General features: G+C 39.7%; 1 protein-coding gene across 2 annotated transcripts in view; it reads right to left on the bottom strand.

The window, feature by feature from the left end:
- The window catches only part of HPSE2 (heparanase 2 (inactive)), a 792,642-nt gene that overhangs the window by 139,518 nt on the left and 625,599 nt on the right, over nt 1-27,525 (bottom strand). For both annotated transcript variants that reach the window (XM_045361347.3, XM_005566158.5), the window contains 2 exons: nt 16,789-16,895; nt 11,671-11,785 (listed from right to left, as the gene is read on the bottom strand). In XM_045361347.3, the coding sequence (XP_045217282.1) occupies nt 11,671-11,785; nt 16,789-16,895 (222 nt within the window). The remainder of the gene's footprint in view (nt 1-11,670; nt 11,786-16,788; nt 16,896-27,525) is intronic.

A 27,525-nucleotide genomic window follows, 5' to 3' on the forward strand; every position in this document is an offset into this window, starting at 1 on the left:
ATTTGGAGGCAAACAGTGATAGGATTGAAACAAGCCACCAAAATGGTACCTTGGCTGTTGGTCACTTTCCCAAGGAGGGTGATGGAAAGGATGTTTATTATGACAATGGAGTAGCAAGCCCTGTGATCCTAACCCAAATGCAATGTGGTTGTGCTTACTGAATAGATTATGTCAGTAATTATGAACTTACCACCTGACACGGGGCTTTGGAAGGGCTGAAAACATTGGAAACTCATTTGGCTGAGCTGTGAGCAGCTGTCATACCACTCAAAACTGAAAGTAGAAACTAAACCAGTCTTGAAAAAGAACATATTCATTTTTGCACTCACTCACACTTTCCAATTTCAAAGTTTAATACAAAGCTACAGTAATCAAGAGACTATGGTATTGGCTATACTCACTTGATTACTGTACATATACATATATGCATAAAAGTAGACATAAAGATCCATGGAATAAAATTGAAAGTCCAGAACATCTATGGTCACTTAATTTTCAATAAAAGTGCCAGGACAATTCAATGGGAAAAGAATAATCTTTTCAACAAATGGTATTGGGACAACTGTGTCTGCATGCAAAAGAATGATGTTGAATCTCTACCTCACATCATGTGCAAAAATTAACTCAAATGGACCAAAGACCTAAAGATAGGAGAGCTGAAACTATACAAATTCTTAGAAGAAAAAATAGGAGATCTTTGTGGCCTTGGATTGAACACCAAAAGTACAAATGACCAAAAAATAGATAAATTAGAGTTCAGCAAAGTTAAAAACTTTTGTGCTTAAAAGGACACCATCAAGAAAATAAAAAGACAACACACAGATTATTGGACTTCTGGTCTCCACTTCCATATGTGAGGAGTTTAGAAGTCACCATTCCTTTTGATCAATAAATAAAAAGTTGAACAGTCTGAAAAATCAACAATTTTTCTTGGATCCATTAGAGAGGTGAGGACATAGCGCAAACCACTGCCCCCAAAATTGGAGAGACAGACAGACAAATACAGGGAGTCATGGCATACCGCAGCAGACAACCTAAACTGTAACTGTGCTGGAGGCTCAGTGTGGACAAGTTTGAGAGTTTGCAACTCCCAGAGAGTCACTGGGAGAACCCCAACAATTTTGTGAGTTTTACCTCCAGGAGCTCAACCAGGATCTCACAGCAAATACTGGGCAAAAATTCTTCATGCTTCCAGTGGGGGCAAGGGAAAAGGAACTATTTTGAAATATGCCAGAGAACTCTGTTTTTTTTTTTTTTTTTTGTCACCAGGCTGGAATACAGTGGCTCGATCTTGGCTTACTGCAACCTCCACCTCCTGGGTTCGAGCAGTTCTCCTGCCACAGCCTCCTGAGTAGCTGGGACTACAGCCGCACACCACCACACCAGGCTAATTTTTTGTATTTTAGTAGAAACGGGGTTTCACCATGTTGGGCAGGATGGTCTCCATCTCATGACCTCGTGATGTGCCCACTTTGGCCTCCCAAAGTGCTGGGATTACAGGTGTGAGCCACTGTGCCTGGCCTCTGTTTTTAACAAGTTCTGCCCTCAGGAGAAACTAGTTAACCATAACCTAACTTGTTGGGGTATTATCAGAGCCTAACTGACCTAAGTGAAAGGGAATACCCAACTCCAGTCAGCTCTAGCCTTCCAGGCAGGAGAAGGGAAATATCAACTCCAGCCCACTCTAGCCATCCTGTTCCACTAAAAGGGGAAAGAAAAATACTGAAAAACACTTGTGAAGTTCACAATCCAAAGGCACAGGCTCACAAAAAGTCTGAGACCTAATCATAGGACTATACGATGCTTCCTCTCCCCGCATACCTTACCACCATATTACTAAAGGCTTATTTACAATTGTTCTTTTTACCTGATACATCACATCTATCCAGATAAATTACAAGGCACACTGAAAGGCAAAAAACACAATTTGAAGAAACAGAGCAAACACTAGACATGGCAGGAATGCTGAAATTATCTGAACGGGAATTAAAAACAGCTGTTATTAATATGCTAAAGGATCTAATGGATAAAGCAAATAGCATGCAAAAGCAGATGAGCAATGTAAGCAGAGAGATGGATATTCTAAGAACTAAAAGAAAAAAACCGCTAGAGATCAGAAATACTATAACACAAATGAATGCCCTTGATAAGATTATTAGTAGACTGGACATGGCTGAGGAAATAATCTCTGAATTTGAGAAAATATCAATAGAAACATCCCAAATTGAACAACAAAGTGAATAAAGACTGACTAAAATAGGGCAGCATATCTGAGGACTGTGGGACAGCTACAAAATGTGTAACAAACTAGAAAGAAAAGAAAGAGAAAGGAATTGAAGAAATAATTGAAACAATAATGACTGAGAATTTACTAGTAGGTGGACCCCAACAATTCTAATAACAAAAGACAGTCATAAGTACTATAACAGGGCTATAGGAGCCTTGAGGAAAAAAGCTTTATTCCCTGAATGATTTCAAAGGGAAGCAGTGCAGCTTTATTTTAAAATATTTTATTAATTTAGGTTCAGCTGGGAGGTCCATCTGAAGACAGTGGTATGGAAATAACATATTGAAATGAATCAGAAAACTTCAGAGCTGAAGGGAACCTCAGATTGTCCAATTCAACCTCTAAATTAGAGACAGACCCAGAGTGCCCAGTGCCCTACAATGAGTGAGTTGGTGTCAGAATGTGGAATCAGATCCAGAATTCCTGGTCTTCCAGTTGGTGAGCCTTCTATCCCAAGGCCCTCCTTTCTTCCTGCTGTCACATCATTGTGGTGCCCTGGAGTAAGGAGCCTTCTCAGGAACATGTATTATGCAGGTAACTAATATTACAAATGTCCACCAATGACGTCTTGTTGCACAGTCTTTCCTAATTCTTCCCTCTGGCTCCTCCCTTCCGGCCAGTAGTAATATCTCCTACCTCAGACATCTAAAAAAACTATTGTCTATTGATCATTTGGATCCCTTCCTCCCTCTCTTATTTTCACAAATATTTATTGAGTACTTCCTATGCAAGGCACCTTATGTTAGGCTCTGGGGATAATGAGTGAACAAGACAGACTTTAACATACACATCCATCGTCTGTTAACTCTCTCTCCAAGGCTTTACATCACCCAACACAGATTGTAAACATGGAGAGAAGGAATCTAACATTATTTTTTATGTTCTACAGAAACTAAAACAGTGCTTTGCTTTAGTGTATGTCATAAGGTTCTCAAACAAAGATATTAAAAGAATTATCGGTGAAATTTGTAAACATACTCAAAAACGGAATAGTATAATAAACTACCAAATGTTCTGCCATTCTTGTTTCAAAGTCTGATGACAGGTGACAGAGAGTGTAAATGGGGATGGCTGGGCCAGTGACGGGGAAACTCTAGGCACTAAGCTCAGTCGGGGATCCCAGATAAAGGGCCAGGCAGTGAGATACACCACTATTATTTGCATAAGGGGCAATAAACAGGAAGCAATGAAGTTTGCCAAGTGCTGGTGGCAAGGGCAGGACAGAGCAGCATGTTCAGGGAGCTTGAGCTAAACTGTGCTGAACACTGCTGCCTGCCTCTGTGCCTGGCGGTGGGTGGACCATACCTCAGGTTGGTCTTAGAGACACTGTGTGGCCTCTGATGTGTGACTGAGCGTCTTTCCCCCACTGCAGCCTTTGCGGATGCTGTTCCTGTTGAGCGATGCTCTGCTCTTCCACCAGCCTCTAATGGCTGCCTCTTCAGTGAAGACCTCCTTGGCCACACTTTCTAAATTATTCATTATTCAGTTTAGCGACTGCTTCCTTCACAGCATTCTGAATTTTGTAATTAATTGTTAGTTTACTTGTTTATTTTTAGTCTCTCCTTCCAGACTGTAACCTCCAATGAGGGCAGGGATCTTGTCTTTCCCCTTTCACCTCCATTTCATCAGAATCTAGAAGTGTCTGGCACATAGTAGATACTCAATAAATAGTTGTCAAATGAATGAATGATAGACAGTACTAAATATTTTGTTACTATGTCAAAAATTGAAGCAAGAGTTGAGTACAGAGGAGTAGAAAAAAATAAAAAGGTAGTTGATAATTTAATCAGGGCAACATAAACCTCTAATACAGTTCTCAATTCTGGCTTCACAGTAGAATCACTTGGACTTCAAAAAAAATATCAACACCTGGGATCCTCTACAGATCAACTTAAACAGGAATCTCTGGAGTTGGTGCCTAAGCATAGGTCTTTTTATAAAAGCTCCCTAGGTGACTATAATGTTCAGCCAGGCTTGAGAACCACTGCTCTAACAAAGAAAGGCTATAAGGATTGTGACAACAAGATGAGGGTGAATTTTAGAGTAGAAGGCAGGTCTTCTGCCATCAAATTTAGGGTAAGTAAAAATGGTGTGTTCTATTGAATCCTTTCAATGCTTAAAACCGAATCAAGGATGAAACAAGCAGAGATTGATAATGGTTGAAAGTTAGTAAGTGAGGTATCTAATGACTGACAGATTCTTTTAAAAAAGTTATAGTGTAGTACATTTAAATAAGAATTAAAAAGCAGAATTTGTTCTATTTCTATTTTTAATAAAGACTTTTGCTTTTATTTAAACAACCACAAAACCATAATTGAGTTAGAAAAAAACATAATGTATTATCTTGGTTCTATCAGAGGCTTATTTTTTGGTTCCTAAAGGTCACAACCAGACACCACTGTGCCCTTAATGTTTGCAAAGTCTTTAAGATGAAATATTCTTAAATTTGTCATATTGTGGCATTCACAAAAGTGCCTTCCAACCTACCAAAGGACATTTATTTTTTTCCTCTCCCTTATTTCCTTTCTTTTCTCTTCCTCCCTCCCTCCCTCTCTTTCTTCTCAGGTCATTTTTAGATAATTCTTTAGTGTTTTCAGCGAGCTGATGAGGTTAGGTGAGTGCAGTTCTTCTCATTCCAGACCTGACCTTGCTTCTCACTGTCTACACGTTGCTTCAAGGATGGCGAATTGTGTTCCTAAGCTCAAGTGCAGCGAGACTATAATTGCTTCTTCTCCCTAATTTATTTAGGAGGCCACACAATTTGCTGTAGCTGTAATCCCTCAGTATTGCAATCTAGGAACAATATAAATGGCTGATGGCAGAGTGGAATTTTCAATTGTTGCTTCTCAGTGATTCACATAATGTGCTGTCATTAGCACTTTGATGTGACATATCATGGTTTCCAGGGCTTATTGGGCCATTTATAAATACCAAATGAAGGTGTTGGGGCCTGGTTACTGCCTTAATTGCCTTCACTGGGAAAGGTTGCCAGAATCTTCTCCAGAGGGAAATAAAATGTAATTTTTAGTTTATCTTTAACCATTGCAGTCAATTCCTCTCAAGTGAAGGAATCATTGCTTTCCTTTTTCGTTCTTCTCATTTTCTAGTTAAGTTACTAGAAAATTATAAAAAGTTAAATTACTTTTACCAAAAAATCTACTTTTCATCCTTTAGTCATCATTGCTTGATTTCCAGATATCTAAATATTAAATGTATATCAAATATATATCAAATGTATATTTGATATCAAATATATATTATCTCACCACAGTTATATTCAGATTATTAATAATAATTATTGTGACTTACAGAATTTTAACAAAGTGACTTTATAAATAATAATAGTGATTAACATTTACTGAGTATTTACTATGTGGTAAAAGATACACATGCATTGGCTCGTTTAATCTTTCTAACAACCCTCTGAGGTAGACACTATTATTGTCTCCATTTTATGAGAGGAAATTGATGTTTATTGATGCTTATAAATCCAAGGACATATAGCTAGTAAGTGATAGAGCTAGTTTTGAAACTCAGGTCAGTCTGATTCCAAGTCAATACTTTTAAGCAGTACATTCAAATACTTCCCTGTCTGTAACACCAGCACAGTTAATCCCATTTCACAGAGGAAGAAATGAAGACTCATGTAACTAGAAAATTGTGGTGCTGCATTTTGAGCTTGCACCTTCTGATTTTAGGTCTAGAGTGCTTTCTATTTCCCAAGGGGGCTTCCATCGGCATGAGCTGTTACAACTGTTAGTGTTGTTGCCGACATCCTGCGCACACCGCTCAGGCTGATAAATAAGCAAGGGAGGAGAACTCCTAGTAGAAAATCAGAGGAGCGTCTAAGTGAAAGCATTAGGAGCAAAAGAACTGCCTTCCTGTCAGATGGTGCAGAGCACAGGCTCTGGTTTGAGCAGCCAGGGTTTAGAGACACAGAGGAGAAAAGAGCAAGTCATGTTCCCTGGGCATGCAGCCCAGGCACTTCGGCCACTGACGTGGAGCCAGCCTGAGTCTCAGTGATTGATCCTGCAGCCAAGGATGCCCTTCTCTCAGCAGCCGCAGGTTCCACAAAGGAAAGCTGCACATGGTGAAGTCTTTGTCAGGGCCTCTAATGGGAGCATTGGGTTTCACATCACAGCTACCCCTAAACAGGTACACTCTGCTTCTTTCATCTTCCTGATGGCTCCCACGGGAAAGAAAAGAAAGAGAAAGGCGGCTTCACCAAGAAACAGGTCACAGGCTGGTTTGGCTGTGTTTTGTGCCTCCCCTGACCTACCACCTCCAGGTCTGTAGCTTTGAAATTCTTTAATTTTCATACACCCTGTGTGGCCACTGGACAGCAATGGGAAAATTTTTCTTAATTTTTCCTAATCCATCTAACATGACTCACTGGAAAATTAATGCCTCTGTACCTTTACATACACTACTGCTTCTGTTCGGAAGGTCCTCCCCAGACCCCAAACTCTTCTTCCTATGGCTAAGTGGCCCTTTTTAAAGATTCAGCTCAGGCATTGTTTCCTCCAGAAAGCCTTCCTTGATGCCCCATGCCTCCCTCCACTCAATCTGGCTTCTGTACTCCTCTTCTAATACACTATAGGGCTTCTGTTATAGTCCCTGCTACCTTGTCTATCTCCCTATCTCTACTGTAAGCTCCTAGAGACTGTGTGAATAGTGTCTAGCATAGTATCTAGCACATAGCATGAATGCAATAAGTGTTTATGAATAAATGAAACATGAATAATAAGGGAACATTTGCATAGCTATTTAAACACAATCCTTTTGAAATACTCTTTTTTCTTTGAAAAATAGGCCTTTTTTTTAAGATCTTAAAAGCAATAATGCTGATTGCAGCAATTTTACATACAAAAAATTCATGTAAGAAAATAAAAACTGCCTGTAATCTTACCACCCAAAGAAAACCACTTTTAACATTTAGATGCAGTCCTTTCCAGTAATTTTCTACATGTATGTATATATACCAAATCACAATCCTATTTTTATACCTAATTTTCTCAAAGATTGTAACAGTAACTTCTGGAGGTAGAGGTGGCATTTTTATCCCAATTTAAGTGATGGGAAAACTGGAATACCAAGATACACATCTTATTAATGGCAGAGTTAGGACTAGAACTCATGAATCTTATCATAGTTCCAGGCTCCTGCTGTTTCCCAGGTGCTGTTTTTTTTTTTGTGTTTTTTTTTTTTTTTTTTTTTTTTTTTTTTTTTGAGACAGAGTCTTGCTCTGTTGCCCAGGCTAGAGTGCAGTGGCATAATCTTGGCTCACTGCAACCTCCACCTCCAAGGTTCAAGCGATTCTCCTGCCTCAGCCTCCTGAGTAGCTGGGACTACAGGCGCCCGCCACCACGCCTGGCTACTTTTTTGTATTTTTAGTAGAGACGGGGTTTCACCGTGTTAGCCAGGATGGTCTCGATCTCCTGACCTCGTGATCTGCCTGCCTCGGCCTCCCAAAGTGCTGGGATCACAGGCGTGAGCCACCGTGTCTCAGGTGGTGTTCTTCTTGTATCAATCCAGCATCAGTGGAACATGCATTTGTAACTGGGTGTCCTTGCTCTACACAGGGAGAGAGTTAAGCCTCGTGTCCACACCAGGGCTCAGCAGTGCACACTGGGCATTGTCTCTAACACTTTGGAGGGAAACAAGGATGGAGCATCTAGGATCTTGTTCTAGGATCTTGTGATAGGCTCATCAACTGTGCGAGGCGGGCACCAGTAAGAGTTAGAGTTTCCTTCTGATGGCCAAATGGTATCTGAACAGCAATGGCTTGGTTCAGAGCACATTGCTATGGGAACTGCAATCACAGGTTCAATCTCACCATAGACCAGCGAGTTGTACTCCAATCCACGACTAATGACTATATTCCAGAACAATGTACACAGCAGGCACTCAATAAGTGTGCATTGGGCCGAGTTGAGTGTATATTATTCATCAGGGAAAGTAGGCAAAAAAGCATGCTGACAGTAAATTTCCATACCACCGTGCCCAGTGTGGAAAAGGCAATCCAATGTGATCTAGCTTTTTATTTTATTCCAAATAAAGGACGAAATTGTAGTCCCACAAACACACATCAGATTATTAGTTCCATAGATGAATTTATGTGCATGTCCCTAGAATGCCAAGCATGAAGCCAGACACAACTGAGGTGTCCATGATTTTTGAATTGAATTGTGCGAAGACAGCCTGGTGTGGGAGTTAAGATGTCGACTAGTAATTCACCATTCCTTTCCCTGAAAGCTCTGTAAATCAAGCTCTTAAAAAAAGCAGCAAGCTAAATTCCAAAACCCTCTCTGAGGAGAAATGCCCATGACTGGTGGGGTCTGGACTATGTCCACCAAATGTGCAGATCTCTTCTGCACAAACATCGTCTACTCCCAAGGGAGTCCGTGACTGACTGACCGGCTGTGGAGACTCACATGTCCCCTCTTTCCCAGTGTTGAGGGGGCCAGGGGAAGGGAGTGGGAGTCGAGTGATGAAGCACGGCTGAACTGAATATTCTCTTTCCAGGAGAAGGAAAATGTTACAGCAGGAGGTGGGTGGCACTTTTCTGGAGGAATAACCAAGAAGAACATGGGGTATATTTGAAAATGATCTTTTCTGAGGACAAGTTTCTCTTTTAAAGAGCTATCCTCATATTCTCTCTTACCTTAGATTGGGGCTATTGAAATGGTCCTGCCAGAGCTAGGCTAGAATGCCACAAACTGGGATTAAAGTTGACTGGGCAGGGGGAGGGGTAAAATGGGATATGGGTTGAAGAGCCATAAGGCCAGGATGCTCACTTTTTCTGAATTCATTCAAGAGCACTGGTTTTGGGAGGCAACCAAAATGCAACTCACTAATCCCCTAAGCGCTCAACAAACTCTCTTGAAGATTTAATCACAATGTAAAATCCACAAGTTTTTATTGGCAGTGTTTAGTTATCAATTGCACAACTCTCTGAAGTGGCAACCAGTACAATTCCCAGGTCTGTCTCTATTACACATTCCAGGGGCCTGCTGGCAATGTGTGTCAGATTGGTGTTCTGGTCTAGCCTTGTAAATTCCTTCCGGGGAGACTTAGGATACACTCTCCCAGCTGCCAGGTTCTCTACTTATAAGGTGCAGAATTTATTAGTGAAAAGAAAGATAAAAAGAAAGCCTGCTACCTTTTTAAGTGCTTTTACATACAGTTTCTTTATTACAGTTTGGTGTTTCCAGAAATACAGCTGCCCAGATCATTTGAGTCTTTGTGCTGAATCAGTGGAACTTGTTTTCTCTTCCCATGAATTTCTATGAGCTCTGCTCCACCATGTATCAACTGAGGTCTTTTGTGCCATGCTTTTAAAGAAAGTCACTGGCAGCAACTCTCATTTGAGGAGGACAAAGCCATGAGGACTGACATCCTTAACTTACACATGGCCATGCAAAGGTACAAAGAGGGTTGATACGGAATCCAAGTTTGTCCAACTCTGGAAATGAAGCTTGTCTAGACTCTTTTTCCAGTCTGTTTTCTTCTCTCCAATTTCCCAACATGCCTGGTTTCATTTCCATGCATTTAAGGCGATGTTGGCCTCAGACCACAGCAAAGACATCTAAGAGGCTACCATAAGAAATAGTGTGGTACAGTGAAAAGAAAACACAATTTAGAACTGGAAAACGTGTTCCAGCTCTCTTACTACTCATCTGACCTTGGATAAGGCACTCAATAATGTCACAGAACCTTAGTTTCTCTTTAGCAAAATAAGTATAAATATTCATATTTATCTCACCATGTTATTTTCAGAGCAATTTTATGACAAATTGCAATTCTCTGATTTATGTTTATTTATTTTCCATTTATCAGTACAGTTCACTATATTATAAACTCCAAGAGTTCAGGAACCTTGTCTCTTTGGTTCACCACAGTGGCCCATTGCCAGGAACAGCAATCAGCACATAGTACCTGATCAAGAAGAGTGAATGAAATTTGAATGAGTGATGAAAGGAATAAAGGAAAAAAGGAAAGAAAGGAAAAAGAAGGACAGAGGGAAGTGTTCAGAGCATTGTAGATGCCATTTATGAAAGTGATCTGTACATTGTTAAGTATTATCTGCATCCTTTTATAACTAACATTTGATGCGTTAATTATGCCAGGGTGAGCTGTTTAAAACGTAAGTAGATCATGTTACTTCCCTAATTAGGCCTTCCAATGGCTTTTCATACTATTTACAAGTCAACTCCTTTCAGCATACAAAGCCCTAGGTGATATGACTCCTGCCTACCTCATTTCCAACTTCTCCCCCTTCCTCATCATGCCCTGGTCACCCTAGTGTTCTTGCGTTTCCTCAAATGTGCCAGGTTTGTTCTTGCCTTGGAGCTTTTGTGTTAGTTTCTTCCCCAGCCTGGAAAGTTAGTTATAAAGGATGCAGATAATACTTAACAATGTACAGATCACTTTCATAAATGGCATCTACAATGCTCTGAACACTTCCCTCTGTCCTTCTTTTTCCTTTCTTTCCTTTTTTTCTTGCCCCTCCCCTAGCTAGCAGTCCCTCTGTTAAATGAGGTGGAATTGGATCATCTCGAGGGGGGATCCCAGCTCTGAAATTCTATGACTTGATGAGAGCAGTCTGATCTTTTGTCATGACCATGACTTCTGTGATAAAGGATAACCCGTGTAATATTTCTGATAAGCGTAGCTTTTCTGGTCTGTGGAATTTCTCTGATTGGCCAATAAGGTCACTAGACAAACCCATATTTCTGCTTTTGCCATTCTAGTTTATTCTTCTCTTTCCTTTTCTTTCCTAGAGAAGTTGACGCTCTTGGTAAATTCCCTCATTGTCACATAAGGCTCAACATCTAACTGTAATTGCACTTCAGCCACTCCTCAAGAGATGGGTTCCTAGTGTGTCTGATCTTGGCTAACACTCCCCCATCTGCTTTCAACATGTTGCATTTGATGTCAACTAATGTCTCCTATTAGCATTAAAATAAAACAATCTGGAAAAATTCACTCTCAAGCAGAGTTCAAACAGGCCACAAGTAGATGGGGAATCTCAACTGCACAAGGATTGTTAAAACAATAGTAATAAATATACAAATATGTATAAATGAATGTATGTATATTGCATACTGTACATACATATGTATGTGTATATATAAAAGTGAGTGAGTGACTAGATGTGTGTGCATGTGTGTATGTGTATGTGTGTGTGCGTGTGTGTGTGTGTGGTGAATCCAAAAGTCTGTGAAATGGATCAAGGGAACGAAGACAAGAATGTTTCTGTTCAATTAATGAAATTAACTGGTAACAGCAAGAGGAAAAATATTCTCCTAGTATGGAACAGGCATGATCAAAATAACTGAATGATATGGAAAAGGAGTTGGGAATCTTTATCCAACACTTACTGGTAATGGGTTAAAATTCTGGTCCACGAGGTGATTGTATCCATGGTCAAAAAATGAGTGCCGTATCACGACATCAATGCCCTGATTGGCCAGCATTCCTAAAGTGTTCAACCATCTAAAAGGCAGAGAAAAAGAGCTACATCAATATATTTTTAAAACGGCATACAACAAGCTCTATGGAGATTGGCTACTATATATACATATACACCAATCTCCAGTCACCAAATTTACCTAGTACTTTGAAGAGGGTTATTTTAAGCATTAAATTCACAGCTGTAATATATTTTAGAGATTATCAAATCCAAACTCTGTATTTGATAGAAAAAGAAACAGAGGTCTAGGGGAGTAAAATGAACCACTCTTGATCATTAAATAGTTTGTTGTTAATGACTTAACTTTTTATTCCTGAAATAGTAACAAATGAACACCCTAGCCATTTGTAAGCCTAATATCCCTCCTGGCCAGAGGACATACAATTACAGACAGAGGAGCACACATTGTGCATTCCATCCCTCAAACTCCCCTGCTTATACCCTGTCCCTGAACATGTACCTTTAACAGAACTCTAACTCATATACTCCTATGACCTATGCAAATATAGTCTAGTCATTAGCAACCTTCATATATCACTGCCAGTAGTCAATGCAATAATAATTTTCCTTGGCACTATAAGTAACTCTTCAGGGATTCAAGTATGCTACCATCACACATATTTCGCAGTGGAGGATCCGCACTGTTCACACACTTATCATCTATCCCACTATGCCAAACACCCATTTTCCAGGGCATGCCATCCTTCAAAAATACTGCCTTCTTGGTTCTTCCAACACTGCTGACTCTGCCTTCATTATTTACACTTTCAGCTCATTCATCCATTCATGCATTCATTTGGGGTTCTCTTTCTCTTCCTACTTCTGAAACTTAGGGAAACTTCTACTTGTAATAATACATGGAATAAATGTGGCTTAGAGATTCAGTCTTCTGTACATGTAAGATAAGGTATTTCACAACTTGTCCTAAATATATGTGTGTACAGCTTTATTTACCTCTTCCCCATCTTCTCTCACCTTAAACCCCATTTCCCACAGGCTCCAAGACACATGAAACTACTCTTGGCTACCCAAATACACATTGCTTTCTCACACTTACCTAAGTCCTTATACGTGTTTTAATTTCTGCTTAGAGTTCCCTTCCACTCTTCTTTGAACCTATCCCTTTTTGTCTAGCAAATTTCTTCTCATATATTAATCTCCAAATCAAGTGTCATTTTATTCTAAACTCTGCTGCCCCAGCCAACAGTGGTACCTTCCTCTGTACTTCCCCAGATCTCTTATTCATGCCCTCAGAAAGTCCACAGAAAGAATCACTTAACTTACTTCTCTCCCTTTCCCCTGTCAGGTATGAGCTCATCAAGCATAGACACAATGTCTGAACTTGTACTCCAAACACCCATCACCATTCCTGGCACACCATAGGTACTCAATACTCTGTTGACTTGAAATCTGTCTGGATAAAATTAGATTCTCAGAACTTGGAGAATCACCATTTAGCACACTGGGGAAAATTACACATACTTATGATTTCCCAAATCTGAAACCATATGGAGCTCCAAACCCGTGACTTGAAGAATTACATTTTTTTCCTTGCTGGGATAAAGGGCATTGCTAATTTTTATATTGTGAATAAATATTATTCCTATATTCAAATATTTTTTACATCTACAATTATATTTTATTCTCATAAAAACTAACAAATATTTACTGACAATTAGAGTTACAAAAATAAAACAAAACAAAAAGCAAAGCAAAACACAAAAGTTTTAAATCAAAAAGGAAAACTGACTATAATATAGTAGAATCATTTTTGTTGTTGTTCTTCAAATTGGAACATTGTGACCCAGGAATTGAAATTACTTTTGGAACATAACATGGCTAAGCAAGCTACTTGCCTTCATAATTTTTATTAATTTGGTAATCCTATAAAATCAAGATATCAGCTTTAGCTTTTCCTTTAGCCACTGAGACATACTATGAAATACCTTGTCAAAGGCTGTCCTGTGGTAGAACTATAACCAGAACCCATGGCTTTCGGAATAGAATGGTTAATACAAAAGATACCTTCATCTTCCTCCTATAATAACAAGCCTCCTCAGAAAGGGAAAGAAATGGTTTCCCCAGGTTCCTTTCTATGCTAAGCTAGAGAGAGTTGATAAAATGACTGGTGTATCTAACCAAAGATGCTACCCTGCCATTATTTTCCACTCCACTAAAGGTGAATATCTACTATGTGCCAGACACTATTAGGTGCTTGAGACATAGCAGTATGCCAAGAGTATTTGTGGTCCACCAAAGAATCTCAAAGCCCTAGCTGGGAAACACTACTCTTGAACACTTGGTAGCAGAGAATCCCGATTTATGCATACATGCATGTGTATATGTCCTGGTGAACTCAGAGTTATGTGATATATTAACATTTCAAAAAGGCTGGAAAAATGTCTTCTTTTCAATTTCTTGCTAGCCTCCTAGAGCTTCCTAGAATGCTTTACTGCTCCCCCACCCCTCCCATCCCCAACAGGAAGCAATTTCTGCCCCTTGGAGAACTGAACTCAAAGGGCACATTGCTGGGTGCTGCCAGTGGAGTTGAGACCAAATGGGTGACAAAGAAGTAAGAGAAATTGGGAGCAGAATAAACTAGTTTTCATCTGATCTGTGTCAACCAAGCATTGGATATCTGAATTACAAACAGAATATAAACTACTATGTTCATCCGTGTTCTGCAAAGTGATTGTAGGAATCTATGGCTATTTGGCTGATGCTCATGAAAAGGCAGTTCTCTTTTTCAACTTCCTCCATGAAGGTCTGCAGTATTTCTCATTCCTTATCATTCTCTAAAGGGAAGAATGCTCACAAAACCACTCAGTACAACTGGGCTGCTTGCTGGGCCCTGTAGCAGCATCCTATAGTGACTGCTGAGCAAATGTCATTCCTCTGCTGATTCCAAGGGGGCCCCTGCAGCACTGACGCCCTGGCTTCTCATCTTTCAACGGGTCTCATATCAAGCCAGTGGAGAGTGGGAGTGTACTTTTGTGGGGTTTTTTTTTGGCGGGGTGGGGTGGAGGATGGAGTCTCGCTCTGTTGCCCAGGCAGGAATGCAGTCTCAGCTCACTGCAACCTCTGCTTCCCAGATTCAAACGATTCTCCTGCCTCAGCCTCCCAAGTAGCTGGGACTACAGGCGTATGCCACAATGCCCAGCTAATTTTTGTATTTTTAGTAAAAATGGGATTTCACCATGTTGGCCAGGCTGCTCGAACTCCTGACCTCAAGTGATCTGTCCACCTTGGCCTCCCAAAGTTCTGGGATTACAGGTGTGAGCCACCGTGCCTGGCTGGGAGTGTACTTTTGAAAGAAGAGTCTTAATGACACTATATCAAAGGTGACTCACTCCACTTCATGCATTTGAACCATGCTTGCTGCCCATGTCTGTGCTACACAATGTAAGATGCTGAGGACACAGAAATAGAAGACCCAAGGTATCACCATGAATTACACTGACTCATTTTCTTTATCTGCATTTGCCAGAACTCCATCTGTAAAGGCAATCCACTTAACTGGCCTGATTTGTCCTTCATTAATGTATTAAAGAAGTTACCTCTATACAGGGGAACCGAAGCTGCATAATTAGGAACAGCTGTTAGGAGCAAAACACACAGCTGAGGGCAAAGCTACAGTTCTTAGGAGGACATTGCTCAGTCAAAAATCCAAGGCCACAGGACTGTACTGGAGCAGGAACAAGTCACTTATTTAGTGGTCCTGAGGGGTTTGGCCCTGCCACATGACACTGGCAAGCTAATGAGAGGCCCTTATGCTTCTGGCTTAAGTCATTCTCCAGATGACTGTAGTAGCCTTCAAATTCATTTTCCCATTCCTTCCCAACTTTTGTGAATACCATTAACAAAGCCAAAGTCAGAAAAAACACAAGTCAGATTCTCCAGATTTTCTCTCTCTCTCTCTTTCTCTGTCTCTCCTTCACAATCTGCAATGGCTTACTGTGAATATAGAACAAGGCCTCACTTCCTCTACCGGGTTTTCAAGACCTTCTGTAATTTGGTGATAAACCCTTTCCTGAGTCTCAGCCCTCATTGCACCCTCGCAGATAACAAGGCTTTAGTCACATTAGCCATTCTCTGCTCCTCTGTGCCTTTGCTCATAATGTTTCTTGGGCTTAGAAGGCTCCCTCTGCCATCACCATGACTCCCACCTATAGAAATTAGAGTAATCCTACTATGCGGCACTCATGCCACTTTTTCCATGAAGTCCTTCCTGATACTCCCAGTCACAGAAATTCTTTATTCCTTTGCATGTCTATCATTTTTCTTTTGTAGACGGACCATGTGAGGCAGAAAGGCAGGTGGTCTGCTGCAGTGGTAAAGGAGCTGCACTCTGGAGCAAACTGCCTGGGTTTGAGTTCAAGCTGTGCCACTAACTAAATGAGTGATCTTGGATAAGTTACTTCACCTCTTTCAGTTTTCTCATCCATAAATGGGATAATAACAGCATCTATTTCACTAAATTGTTATAAAAGCAGTAGCATCTATGTCATTGGTTGTTAAATTATGAAATACAAATAAAGCACTTCAGACAGTGGTAAGCACCGTATTATTAAAAGTATGATTACTACGGCACTTACCTCCTACAGCTTTACAATGTAGTTATCTCCTATCCCAGTTCCACCAATCATATTTTTTCTGGAGGGAAAAAACCATGCCTTATTGTTACCTATCTCCCAAGACTATAGTGAAAATTGGCTTAGAAAATGTATGTTGTTTACACTGTGTTTTGAACTTTAGACAATCAATAAAGCCGTTATTACTATAATTATTACTGTTACTAATATTACTTACTATAATCTTTGTTCTGATGCCTGTGCCTGACATTTTAATATCTAGAGAAGGCGTTGATCATTGTTGAATGGTTTAAGACATACACAAATGAAGGAAATGAACTTTCAACAGGAAACATGCCTCACCCCTTGGATGGGCAGAATAATCAGCAATATCAGAGATTCACTGTCCTTTCCTCCTGAAAGCCCCTGGGGGTGAAATTTCAAGTGTTACTCACAAGAATCCTGCAGCATAGGAATCTGATAGATTGTTTGTGCCTCCAGCTGAGGTGGTCACCACACCTTCAAGCCAAATCTTCTTTCCTGGAGTGTATGTATTAACCACCTGTTTACACAACAAAAGCAGAAGGGGATAATGAGGTTTTAAAAACTATTCCCACATGAGAAGAAACATACATTCCCTTAAGGAAGTTGATCTGATTTCCTGTTTTCAGGGGGTCATGATTTGTGCTTTTTTATGATGATGCACCCAGTTCAGTGAGTTGGCATTCACAAACCAAAATGCATTAACATTGACATGTGCCACTTAAAGAAATTATCATTTTTCCCTAAGTAAACCCAACTGACAATGTGACAGAACAAGTGCATACTCCAGGATGTAAACTGACTGCAGTACTTTCCACTAAAAAATATAAATCATATTGTGTTTACAAATTACCAAGCATTGAGAAACAATGCTTTTCAGTCTCTCTTATAGCACATCTATGACACATGCACTATCTAAAAGCCACGAATGCATCACAAGCATCAAAATCACATATCACAAGCAAGTAGAGAGAATGTTCGCGGGAGACGTATTTTATAATTACTAGTGCAGGTAGATTGTAATCATATTTTGAAAATAACTGCAGTAAGGGTAAAAAGAAAAGTCACTGACCCACAAATGACACATTCACACAGGGAATAACTGCATGCCTTCCAAGCAGAAGCAAAACTTTTTGTCGAAAGGTAGCACGCTGAAGATTTGAAATGGCCCAGTCTCTGACCCACAAGGGGAAGACTGACCAAACTATTCAGATCAGGGTGAAGATGCTCTGGATTGCAATCTGGTGGCACTTAGGAGTAAGATTGTATGCTGGGTAGCCCCTGAAAACAGAGCCTGAGTCAAAGGCTTGTCTACAGGTAGTTCACTCAAGAAATAATACCAAGGAGCAGGAATGAGGGACTGGGGAACTGAAATAGGGACGAAGGGAAAACTAAGACAAGGATGCATTTTCAAATTGACAGCCAGTGCTGGCAACTACTCAGTCTCACAGGGATCTTGGTAAGAGCCTTACAGACTGTGTCTCAGAACTGACCCCCAAGGGGGTACAAGAGAAAGCATGAGTAGCCTTGTGACCATTAACCCCTTGCTCCTCTAACCCTATTTCAAGTGCAGGCCTGAGTGCTGAGTAGATTCTCTGAGTGTTCCTTCCTCATCTCTGCCTCAGAGAAGGAAATAAGAAGTGAGATACTACCTAGTACACTGACACCTAGCTGGCTGCAGCCTGCATGCTGGCCCAGCCCTGATCTCTACAATGATGGCTAGAGTAGGAGGTGGGACTGGGAGGATGCCAGCTATGCGCTAAAGAGGCTGGACAAAGAAAATAGTGTATTTAGGTCCTATGGCCCCCCAACTACTCTCCTAGGCATACACACCAAAGCAATTCTTCCTCAGGTCTCTAAAGAGTAAGAATGAGAATTCTTTCTATGTCACTGCAGCAGATGTCCATTGCTAGAGGAATGGAAAAATAAAATGTGGATATATACTATGCAATATTATGCAGCAGTTAAAACAATAACGTCAATGTAAATCCAACACCATGAATAGTCTTTAAAGGTTTAGTGGTAAATTAAAAAAAAAAAAACAAACACCAAATGAGATTTATGGCACAATATTACTTATAAAATTGCTCATTTGCACCCAATAACACTAAATACCCTATAATGACACATGCCTCTTAAGAACATATATCAAACACATAAGGAAAGCATGTATAAGAGAGAGGTGAAAATTAAAACAAAAACAAGACCTTTCATGAACTGATGATAATAGTTTGCTGTTAGGTTAGGAGTATTATGTTAATTTAATTCTCTGCACCTGAGGGCTGTCAAAAAGAAAAAAATATATGTGGCCAAACCCATGGGTACATAGACATCAACAATCAATCATATTCCTCTTTTCATTTCTAGCGAGGTACAGCTCCCTGCCCTCTCTCCCCACATTTGCTAGACAATGTGCATTATTTGGAACGTATTTTGGGTTGGCAAAGTTACTGACCTTTTTCAGAAACAAAATTGTAAGAAAATTACACAAATTTGAGATTAAAGTGAGTATTATGATCATAAATGGAAGAGAAATCCTGAGAATTAACGGTGGTGGCCAATAGCATGTTGGTAAAGATTAAATAAAAATGCACTCTTATACACAAAAAAAGAAGAGTCATTTGAGGATACTACCAGGTAGTCCTCTTACTCCTTTCAATACTGTTCAGCCTGCCCAACTCAAGGGAAGCAGGGAATTGTAGGAATAAGAAAGGAAGAAAAATGCCTTAAATAATCAAAAGACACATCCATATGGCCAGATTAAAGAACTACATCTATGATTTCCCTTAAAATATGGTGCTAAAAACATCTGTGTACATGATAAACTATCTACTTCCTTTATGAGTAACCAGAGCAGAGTAATATATTTGTGTTTTTCTTTTTTTGTCTTTGGCTTGGAGGATATTTAATGTTTAATTTTGTGCTCAAAGATATTAAAGGCAGTTAGAGAAAGGAGCTTTGGTTAAACAAAACAAAAAGGTAAATACTGTAACATAAATGAACCTTGAAAACATTAAGCTAAGTGAAAGAAGCCAGACACCGAAGGCCACATATGATATGGTTCTATTTATATGAAATGTTCAGAATAAGCAAATTCTTAGAGACAGTAAGTACACTAATGGTTTCCTAGGGCTGAAGAAGAAGAGGAAGTTTAAGATGGGAGGGGGAAAGGAGAGTGACTGCTAATCAGTATGAGGTTTCTTTTGGAGGTGATGAACATGTTCTAAAATTAGACTGTGGAGATGATTTCAAAATTCTGTGAATATATTAAAAACCACTGAATTTCATACTTTCAAAGGGTGAATTTTATGCTATGTGAATTATATCTCAGTAAATAAATATATGTAAAAGAACACATTAACAAAAGGAGAGTTACGGTCTCAGTAGGCAAATAACCATAATGTGGAAATAAGAATGTACCTTGGAAATTCTGGGTTATGCTACATGCTACTTGTGACACTTGTAGTAGTTATTATCTTGGACTTCAATTTCTTCATCCACATTTAAAGTCATGAATTTGTGGTATATGAACTCTTAAGTTTCTTTTAAATATAAATGTTAAAATGTGTTAGTATTTTATAATGCTAATGTAGATTCCCTTGGTTATCACTCAAAGGTCAAGAGTATCTTTGATTCTGAAAGTTAAAACAACAAGTATGGGAAATGAAAAAAGTCAAACACAGCTCAGAGCTGGTCATCTCAGAAACAAAGATCTGGGCTGGAGGAAAACACTGAGAAAGGTAGAAAAATCCACAGGAGTAAATGAAATTGCCTAGGGAGAATATATAAACATGAGGCTAGAAAGGGCTGAGGATTTCCCATCAAAAACATTAATGCATTATCAAGGGCATTAACTAATTCATTCAACAAATATTTACTGAGCACCTACTATATGCCAAGCAGAGTTCTAGGGGTGGATCTATAGCAATGAAGCATAACAAGTCTTTGTTCTTGTTGTCTTACATTTTAGTCAAGGGAAGGAGAATAATAATAAACAAGTAAACAAATAAAAGACATTTAGATAATAATAAGGGATGGAAGAAAACAAAACAGAGTAACACGCTAGAGAGCAATTTGACAGGAGGGTAAGGTCAGTGCTTTAGATAGTGGTCAGAGGAGGCTCACATGGAAGGTGGTATCTGAGCCGAGAACTGAGTGAAGAAGGAGCCAGCCCCTTAATGGATCTAGAAGAACAGCACAGTAAAAGGACCTCAGGTGGAAACAGGTCTGCTGTGTTTAGAACCAAAGAAGACTATCTGGAGTGTAGTAAGTAAGGGAGTGAAAGATTTAAAAATGAGGTCAGAGAAGAAAGGAGTATTTTTATTCTGAGTGTGATGGAAAGCTATTGGAGGGATTTAACCAAGAAAGTGATTGGATCTCACTTATGTAAAGATCCCTGCAGCTGCTATGAGATCACATATATATATATATATATATATATATATAAAATGAAACTATACCATGATACAGTTATTTGTATATCATTTTAATTGTTAAATGATAAAAACTGTAAAATGATATACAAATTAGTTTATCATTTTATAACCACTTTGAGCTTCAATTTCCTCACATGTAAGCTGGAAAAATACCTGATAGGATAGTGTTAAGGACCTTTCCTTGTCAAAGGCCAAAGACACATATACTAGGCCAGTCCCAGGAAGATCCTGAGAGCAAGTGAAAACGAGCACAGACCTAGCAGACACACATTTATGTGGGTCTGTCTATGGTGATGCATGAATTCGGAGGAACTAGTGCCAATTATTCTTACGGTTTGGTGGTAGGATTCTGAACTACCATTTTTGATCCACGTAAGAAATTCAGGAAATTTCCTAGAAACCTTGAACCATTAGCTCTTTGAAGGCAGGGAATACTCTTATTCACTTTTGTATTTACTTCCTATCAGAATGCCTGGCACAGAGTAAGTGCTTCACAGGAGATTGTGTGTAACACAAAGAAGTTAATGCAATTCCACACCTGCCCTCGCACAAGCTCACAGTAAACTACCACTCCTTAAAGAAGTCATGTGACCTGACAAAGGGCGACTAAACTGATCAAAGAATTGGAAGCAATATGTTGATTGCAAAAACAAAGGCATACAGTGAAAACCTATTACAACATGAAAGATCTAGATAAGAGCAACATGCTTATTTGCCAAATCTCAGGATATCAAGCCTCTCCTTGATCTGAGAGGGAAGAGGAAAATTCTGCTTTGCTTAGCAGGTAATTTATGTATGGAATTCAATAACCTCAGAAGTGTTAAAGGTCAATTACCACACAAGGTGATTTGGATACCAGAAGGATTTTATGTGTTATCAAGCTCGTTATAATACTCTGATATTAAGAAAAGAAAGAATCATGTATTTCCACATTTATCACTTGAGGACGTTTGTTATAAGTACAATAAGTCTTCACTTAAAGTCATCAATAGGTCCTTGGAAACGGCAACTTCACGCGAAAGAATGTATAATATAACCAATTTTGCTATAGGCTAAATGATACTAACAAGAATTAAGTTCCTATGACATATTTCTGGTCACAAAAACATCACCAAATTTCTAAGTAAAAACCCCCAAACTTTTAATACTAATCACCGAAATAAGTGTGATCTATATATAAATTTAAAAAAGATGAATAGGCCGGGGTGTGATGGCTCACACCTGTAATCCCAGCACTTTGGGAGGCCGAGGCGGGCGGATCACGAGGTCAAGAGATCGAGACCAGCCTGTCTAACACGGTGAAACCCCGTCTCTACTAAAAATACAAAAACAAAATTAGCCGGGCGTGGTGGTGGGCACCTGTAGTCCCAGCTACTTGGGAGCCTGCGGCAGGAGAATGGTGTGAACCCGGGAGGTGGAGCTTGCAGTGAGCTGAGATCGCACCACCCACCACACTCCAGTCTGGGCGACAGAGCGAGATGCTGTCTCAAAAAAAAAAAAAAAAAAAAAAAGAAAGAAAGAAAGAAAGAAAAGAAAAGAAAAAAGATGAATAAAAACTAGAAAATTATTTACCCAATTTTTGGTGAATCAGTGAGTGGTGGTAGTCATGGAGGTGGGGGGGTTAAATCAAGGAATTTGTTTGCAAAGCAAAAAGGAGCACCTCCTACCACCAGGAATTTCAAAAACAATCACAAATATGACAGACTTGCTGTGTGCTTTACTGCCACATCGTTTATTGTGCATTTGTATAATTATTGTAGACTTTACAAATTTTTATTTTACAATAATTTTTATTCATTCATTCATTTATTTTCCAACGTGCTTATACAAGTTCAGGGTTGAGAGTAGCCAGAGCCTATCTCGGAGGCTCAGGGTACAAGGTGAGTACCAGCCATGGACAGGTCACCATTCCATTGCAGGACCACTCATACCCACACCCATACTCACTTGGACAGGGACCATTTAGACACCCAGGAAACCTAATGCAATCTACATATTTGCAGGAGTATCTGGAAAAAACCCAAACAGACAGTGGCCCCAGCTGGGAGTTGATTTTTTTTTTCCATCAATATTATAATAAAATGAGGTTAAATGAAATGAAATTATTCAAGAACCTACTGTACTTAGTTGGATGGTGGCATGCCGAACTCAGAGGGGTGATTTGTATGAGACGATTATTTTTCAAAAGGAATTCAAACTCTAGCTCCTTTAAGTGAGGACTTGATTCCAGAAAACGGTGGGATTTATAAAATACTGTGTCCACAGGACCCTTCAAGGACATAGACTCTGTGTAAATAAAAGTTACGCCTGTAGCCCTACTACTTGGGAGGCCGAGGTGGGAGGATCACTTGAGGCCAGGAGTTTAAGACCAGCCTGGGCAACATAGCTAAATTCCTCATCTCAAAAAAGAAAAAAAAAAAAAAAATTAGCTAATCATGGTGGCTTGTGCCTGTAGTCCCAGCTACTCCGGAGGCTGAGGCAGGAGGCAGTGAGTTATGTTCACACCACTGCACTCCAGCCTGCATGAGAGTCTCTTAAAAAACAAAAAAAAAGTTAATCAGAATTCTCTTCTGACTTGCAGGGAGATTTGAAAGGAAACAATCTAAAATTGAGGAGCAGTTAGGGGCATGGACTCTGGAGACGGATTGCCTGCGTTTGAATTCTGGTTCTATTATTTACTTACTGCATGACTTTGAGTGAGTTACATTACCTCTCTGTGTTTCAATTTCCTCAACTGTAAAATCACAATAATATCTGCCTTAAAGGATTTTATGATATTTAAATAATATAATATTTGTGAAGCAGTTGAAGTAGTGTCTGGCATATAGTAAGCACTTAGAGGTGTAGACCAGAATGTTACCTAGACCACTCTCCTTGTCCAAGGCACATGAGCTTGTGTTTGAATGAATAACATTAGAGTTGGTTGCTTTTCCTTCAGACATAACACTTGCGGTGATAGGTAATAGCCCAGATGTATGCTAAGCAGCAGGAAAGGCCAGTTTAGAATTTAAAATGCACATGGATAATTCACACAAACATAATTATCATTCAGAGTAGTTCATTTCTCCACTCTCAGTACAGGGGTAGTTCCAGTCAAGCCACATGAACGAAAAACACACAGTGAGGGACAACTTTGATACAAAAACTAAACCAGTTACGTGAAATGTTGTTTGGGGAAATAGTCCTAGAAATTTTTAATGTTAAAAGTTCTAGGAGTAGTCAGTACAAACCAACAAATATTTTCTGAGTATTTACAGTTTGGGGCATGGCGGGAGGCTTATGACCTCTGTATCTTCCATGAGCAGAGAAGAGCATCATGGTGACATGTCATGGAGGTACAGACACTGAAGCTGGGTGCTGGTTGGGTCCAGAAAGGAAATCAGCATGGGCAGAAGAGGAGAGAAAAAAATTAGGAGAAACAGATGGAACCAGCTGCAAAATTCCCTTAGAAAGTAAAACTCTAAGAAACTGAGGGCTATAGTTCAACACTGTGTTTTTTTTTGTAGTAAACATGATTCTCCCTGTGCTAGAAGAGAGAAAATTGGAGTACTTTGGAAAGAAAAAGGGTACAGTTGCTGGTGAGAAATGATGTGCCAATGAAGGCTATTTTAAGGGATACACTGTCTGGGGAGAAAGAAGTACAAATGCTGAAATTACTTAAGTGAAGGTAAAGGGAGCTGAGTGGTTGGCTGCCTTTCAGCAGTTCTTCTGTTCCCAAATAGACTTCAATCCTTGGGTCCATGTGGTCAAGGGGGCTTTCAGGTACCCAGAAAACTGCTCAGTAAAGGGCCAGTGGCTGCTCTGAATCCTTGGACCTGCCAGAGGCAGAGTTGTATAAAGGGAAACCCTTCTAGCTCCATTTCTTCATATTTCAGGGCTGGGGACTATGAGTACTGTTTCACATGGACATGCTGAGGGAGGAACAGGGAGACAGAAAGAGAGGGGAGACTAGAGAAAACAGCCTGGATTTTTTTAGTTTATTTTCCCTACCATTTTGAATTTTAAAAAAAATGAAAAAAAAAAACGGTAAAAATAAGAAAACAACAATGTATGTAGCACATTTGCAAATCTGGGCTTCCTTTTCCTGTGTTTCCTTGATATCCTGCCTCTAAAACTGTGATCTAAGTCCTTTAAAAAGACTCTTGAGAGCCTGGCTTCAACCACTGGCTGTGTAAGAAATGGTAGCTTGCAGCAGCAGACATGTTGTTTATGGTTATCCAAACCCAACACCTTCCTTAATGAGAAAGGAAGCAATAAAACAGGAATAGTGGACAGGCCAGCTGGGCTAATCAGCCCTGGCAGGAGGCCCACCCTCCAAATGAAGCTGGAGCCCATTAATTCTAGCATCTCATCTAGTTGGAAATCAACCTTCCCCAGAATTTCAGGAAGAACAGTAGCTCTTTAAGTAACCCAAACTAGTCCTCTACAGAGTTGGTTACAAAGAGCTGAATAGCTACAGGAAGCTTCTTAAACCTTACCTACTCACAGAGCTCTTCTTAGGGACATCCTTGCCTCTTGGCAGTCTTTGTTCCTTATTGTATTTATAAGTGGTCAAGGCAAGAGCTCTGTGCCTTTCCTATGTTTCTTTCCATCCTTCTTTCGCGTTTTTTGACTCTCCACTTACCTGCTACATTAGGGCAGAGGATATTGACTCTGTCCTCTTCTTCCTCACTGCCCTTCCCTGAGTTCTGGATCTTGTCAACTGTTCCTTGGTCGTCCTGCCTCTAATCTTTTCCTCTTCTAGTCCATCCTTCACACTGCTGCTATTTGTTAACTTGACAAATCCCTCTCCAGCCTTCAGTGGTTCCCTATTGCCAGCAGCGGTACTCAATTATTTGTGCTCAGAGAGGTCTGTTTAATCAGCTGGGAGATGTGCTACAAGCAACTTGTTTCAGATACTATTGAAAATAGTGATTTGGGAATAATTTACTTCAAAATAAAAAGAGTGGATTCAAAGTTGTCATAATATTTTGCCAAAATTCTGAAATGTTTCCTTAACTGGGAAAAAAAAGCTAAGGAGCTAGTAACTGCATACAACCCATAGTCTATTTTATCCATTTGTCCATGCGAGTATTTTAGACATGATAAAATAAAGTTGAGAACCACTGAACCACAGGGCAAGATGCTAACTGCTTTATTTAACTTGTTATCTTAGACTTTCACAACCACCCCTTAGCTACCACTTCCCCCATTCCTCCCCTATGGGAGGAAGACCTATGGTTCACTGCAAAGAAAGGACTCCTACTTTTCAACTACATGAAGTAATAGTTTTTTACTGATTACCGTTCCCCTACTCACTGCTCATCCACATAGTCTGATTTTTTTTTTCAAGCCTATTTCAAATGTTATTTCTTCTGTGAAACTTTCCTCAAACCCTCAGAAAGTTAATTATTCTCTCCCCTGGGTTCCAAAGCTCTTTGAACCTACCTCTGACCTTGACCTTATTATACTGAATTGTAATTTTCTATTTTTTTTCCTTTTTGCATGCCCTATAGAATGCTTGACAATTACTTTGCTTATAAAATACTTAATAAATAAATGAGAGAGATAATATTTCACTGATGAGAAACCTAAGTTTCAGAGAAGACACCTCAGCATCACAAGGGCAAACACCAAATCCTCACAGTTCCAGTTTAGGGCTCTGTTCACTTTCTAATTGAATTTCCTGTTTGAGGAGACCCACAACTTCTGTTTGGCTAAACTGCCTCCATATTTAACATGTCCTTCTTAGGTTAGACAAACTGGGCTATTCTGAGCTCAGTCATTCCAGTATCTCATCACATTGCTCTTGATGTATTTCTTCTGTCTAATGTACTTCCTGTCAGTTTCATTAATCTTTTTCTGTATCATTTCTTTTTATCATCTCTGTGTTCTGGAGTGCCATCTTTGCCCATTTTCTTTCGGTATCAGATCAATTTTTAATTTGCGGCTTCTGTTTTTGTGACATTTTTAGGATTTAAAATTTGCATTCTCTGCACTTGTTATCTCAAACCACAGAAAAGCAGATGAATGTAATTGCAACAAAACATAAAATTAAACTAAGAACATACACAAAAAAGACAAAGTCACTGGGGAGGCAAGGACATTATGATCATATGCAAGAAAATGGGAAATAAAAGTTTCACAGAGTCCCAAAGCAATGACGACGTTCAAGGGTAAGTGCTAGTAGAGAGACTGGAAAGTAGCCACTTGCACATAAATTACTCTTCCTTTCTTTCCCAGTCCTTTTCTGTGACTAACCAACCCCTACCCACTTACAAGTCATAGGCTCCAGTAGCCTCACTGGTAATTTTACTCTTGCTTAGGACAAACCCTATAGTCCTCCCACTTACATGCTGAAACACTGCATGGTCATCCTAAGTTGCCCCTTCCTCCTGATGAAGCTTTTTGCCCCAAACAGCAATTTGCTCCCAGGGCCATTCCTCCAAATGTCCATGGGTAGCACATACCTTCTTCACATTGTCATTGCCTTGCATATTGCAGGACCTTACTAAACACTGACCAAGAGCCTGTGCATATGAAACATATGAATGGAATCCAGTAGATCAATGCAAATAACACTAAAAAGTCTTGTCCTCTTCCACTATCACTTGCCTAATATCATGATATCCAACTTCATTCATTCATTCAACCCTCACTTCATTCATCCATTCAATTCATTCAACCCTCACTTCCAGGACACTCACCCTAGCTTATTAATTGATGGTGGGGTCA

This window comes from Macaca fascicularis, chromosome 9 (assembly GCF_037993035.2).
Source record: "Macaca fascicularis isolate 582-1 chromosome 9, T2T-MFA8v1.1".
Taxonomy (NCBI): Eukaryota; Metazoa; Chordata; class Mammalia; order Primates; family Cercopithecidae; genus Macaca; species Macaca fascicularis.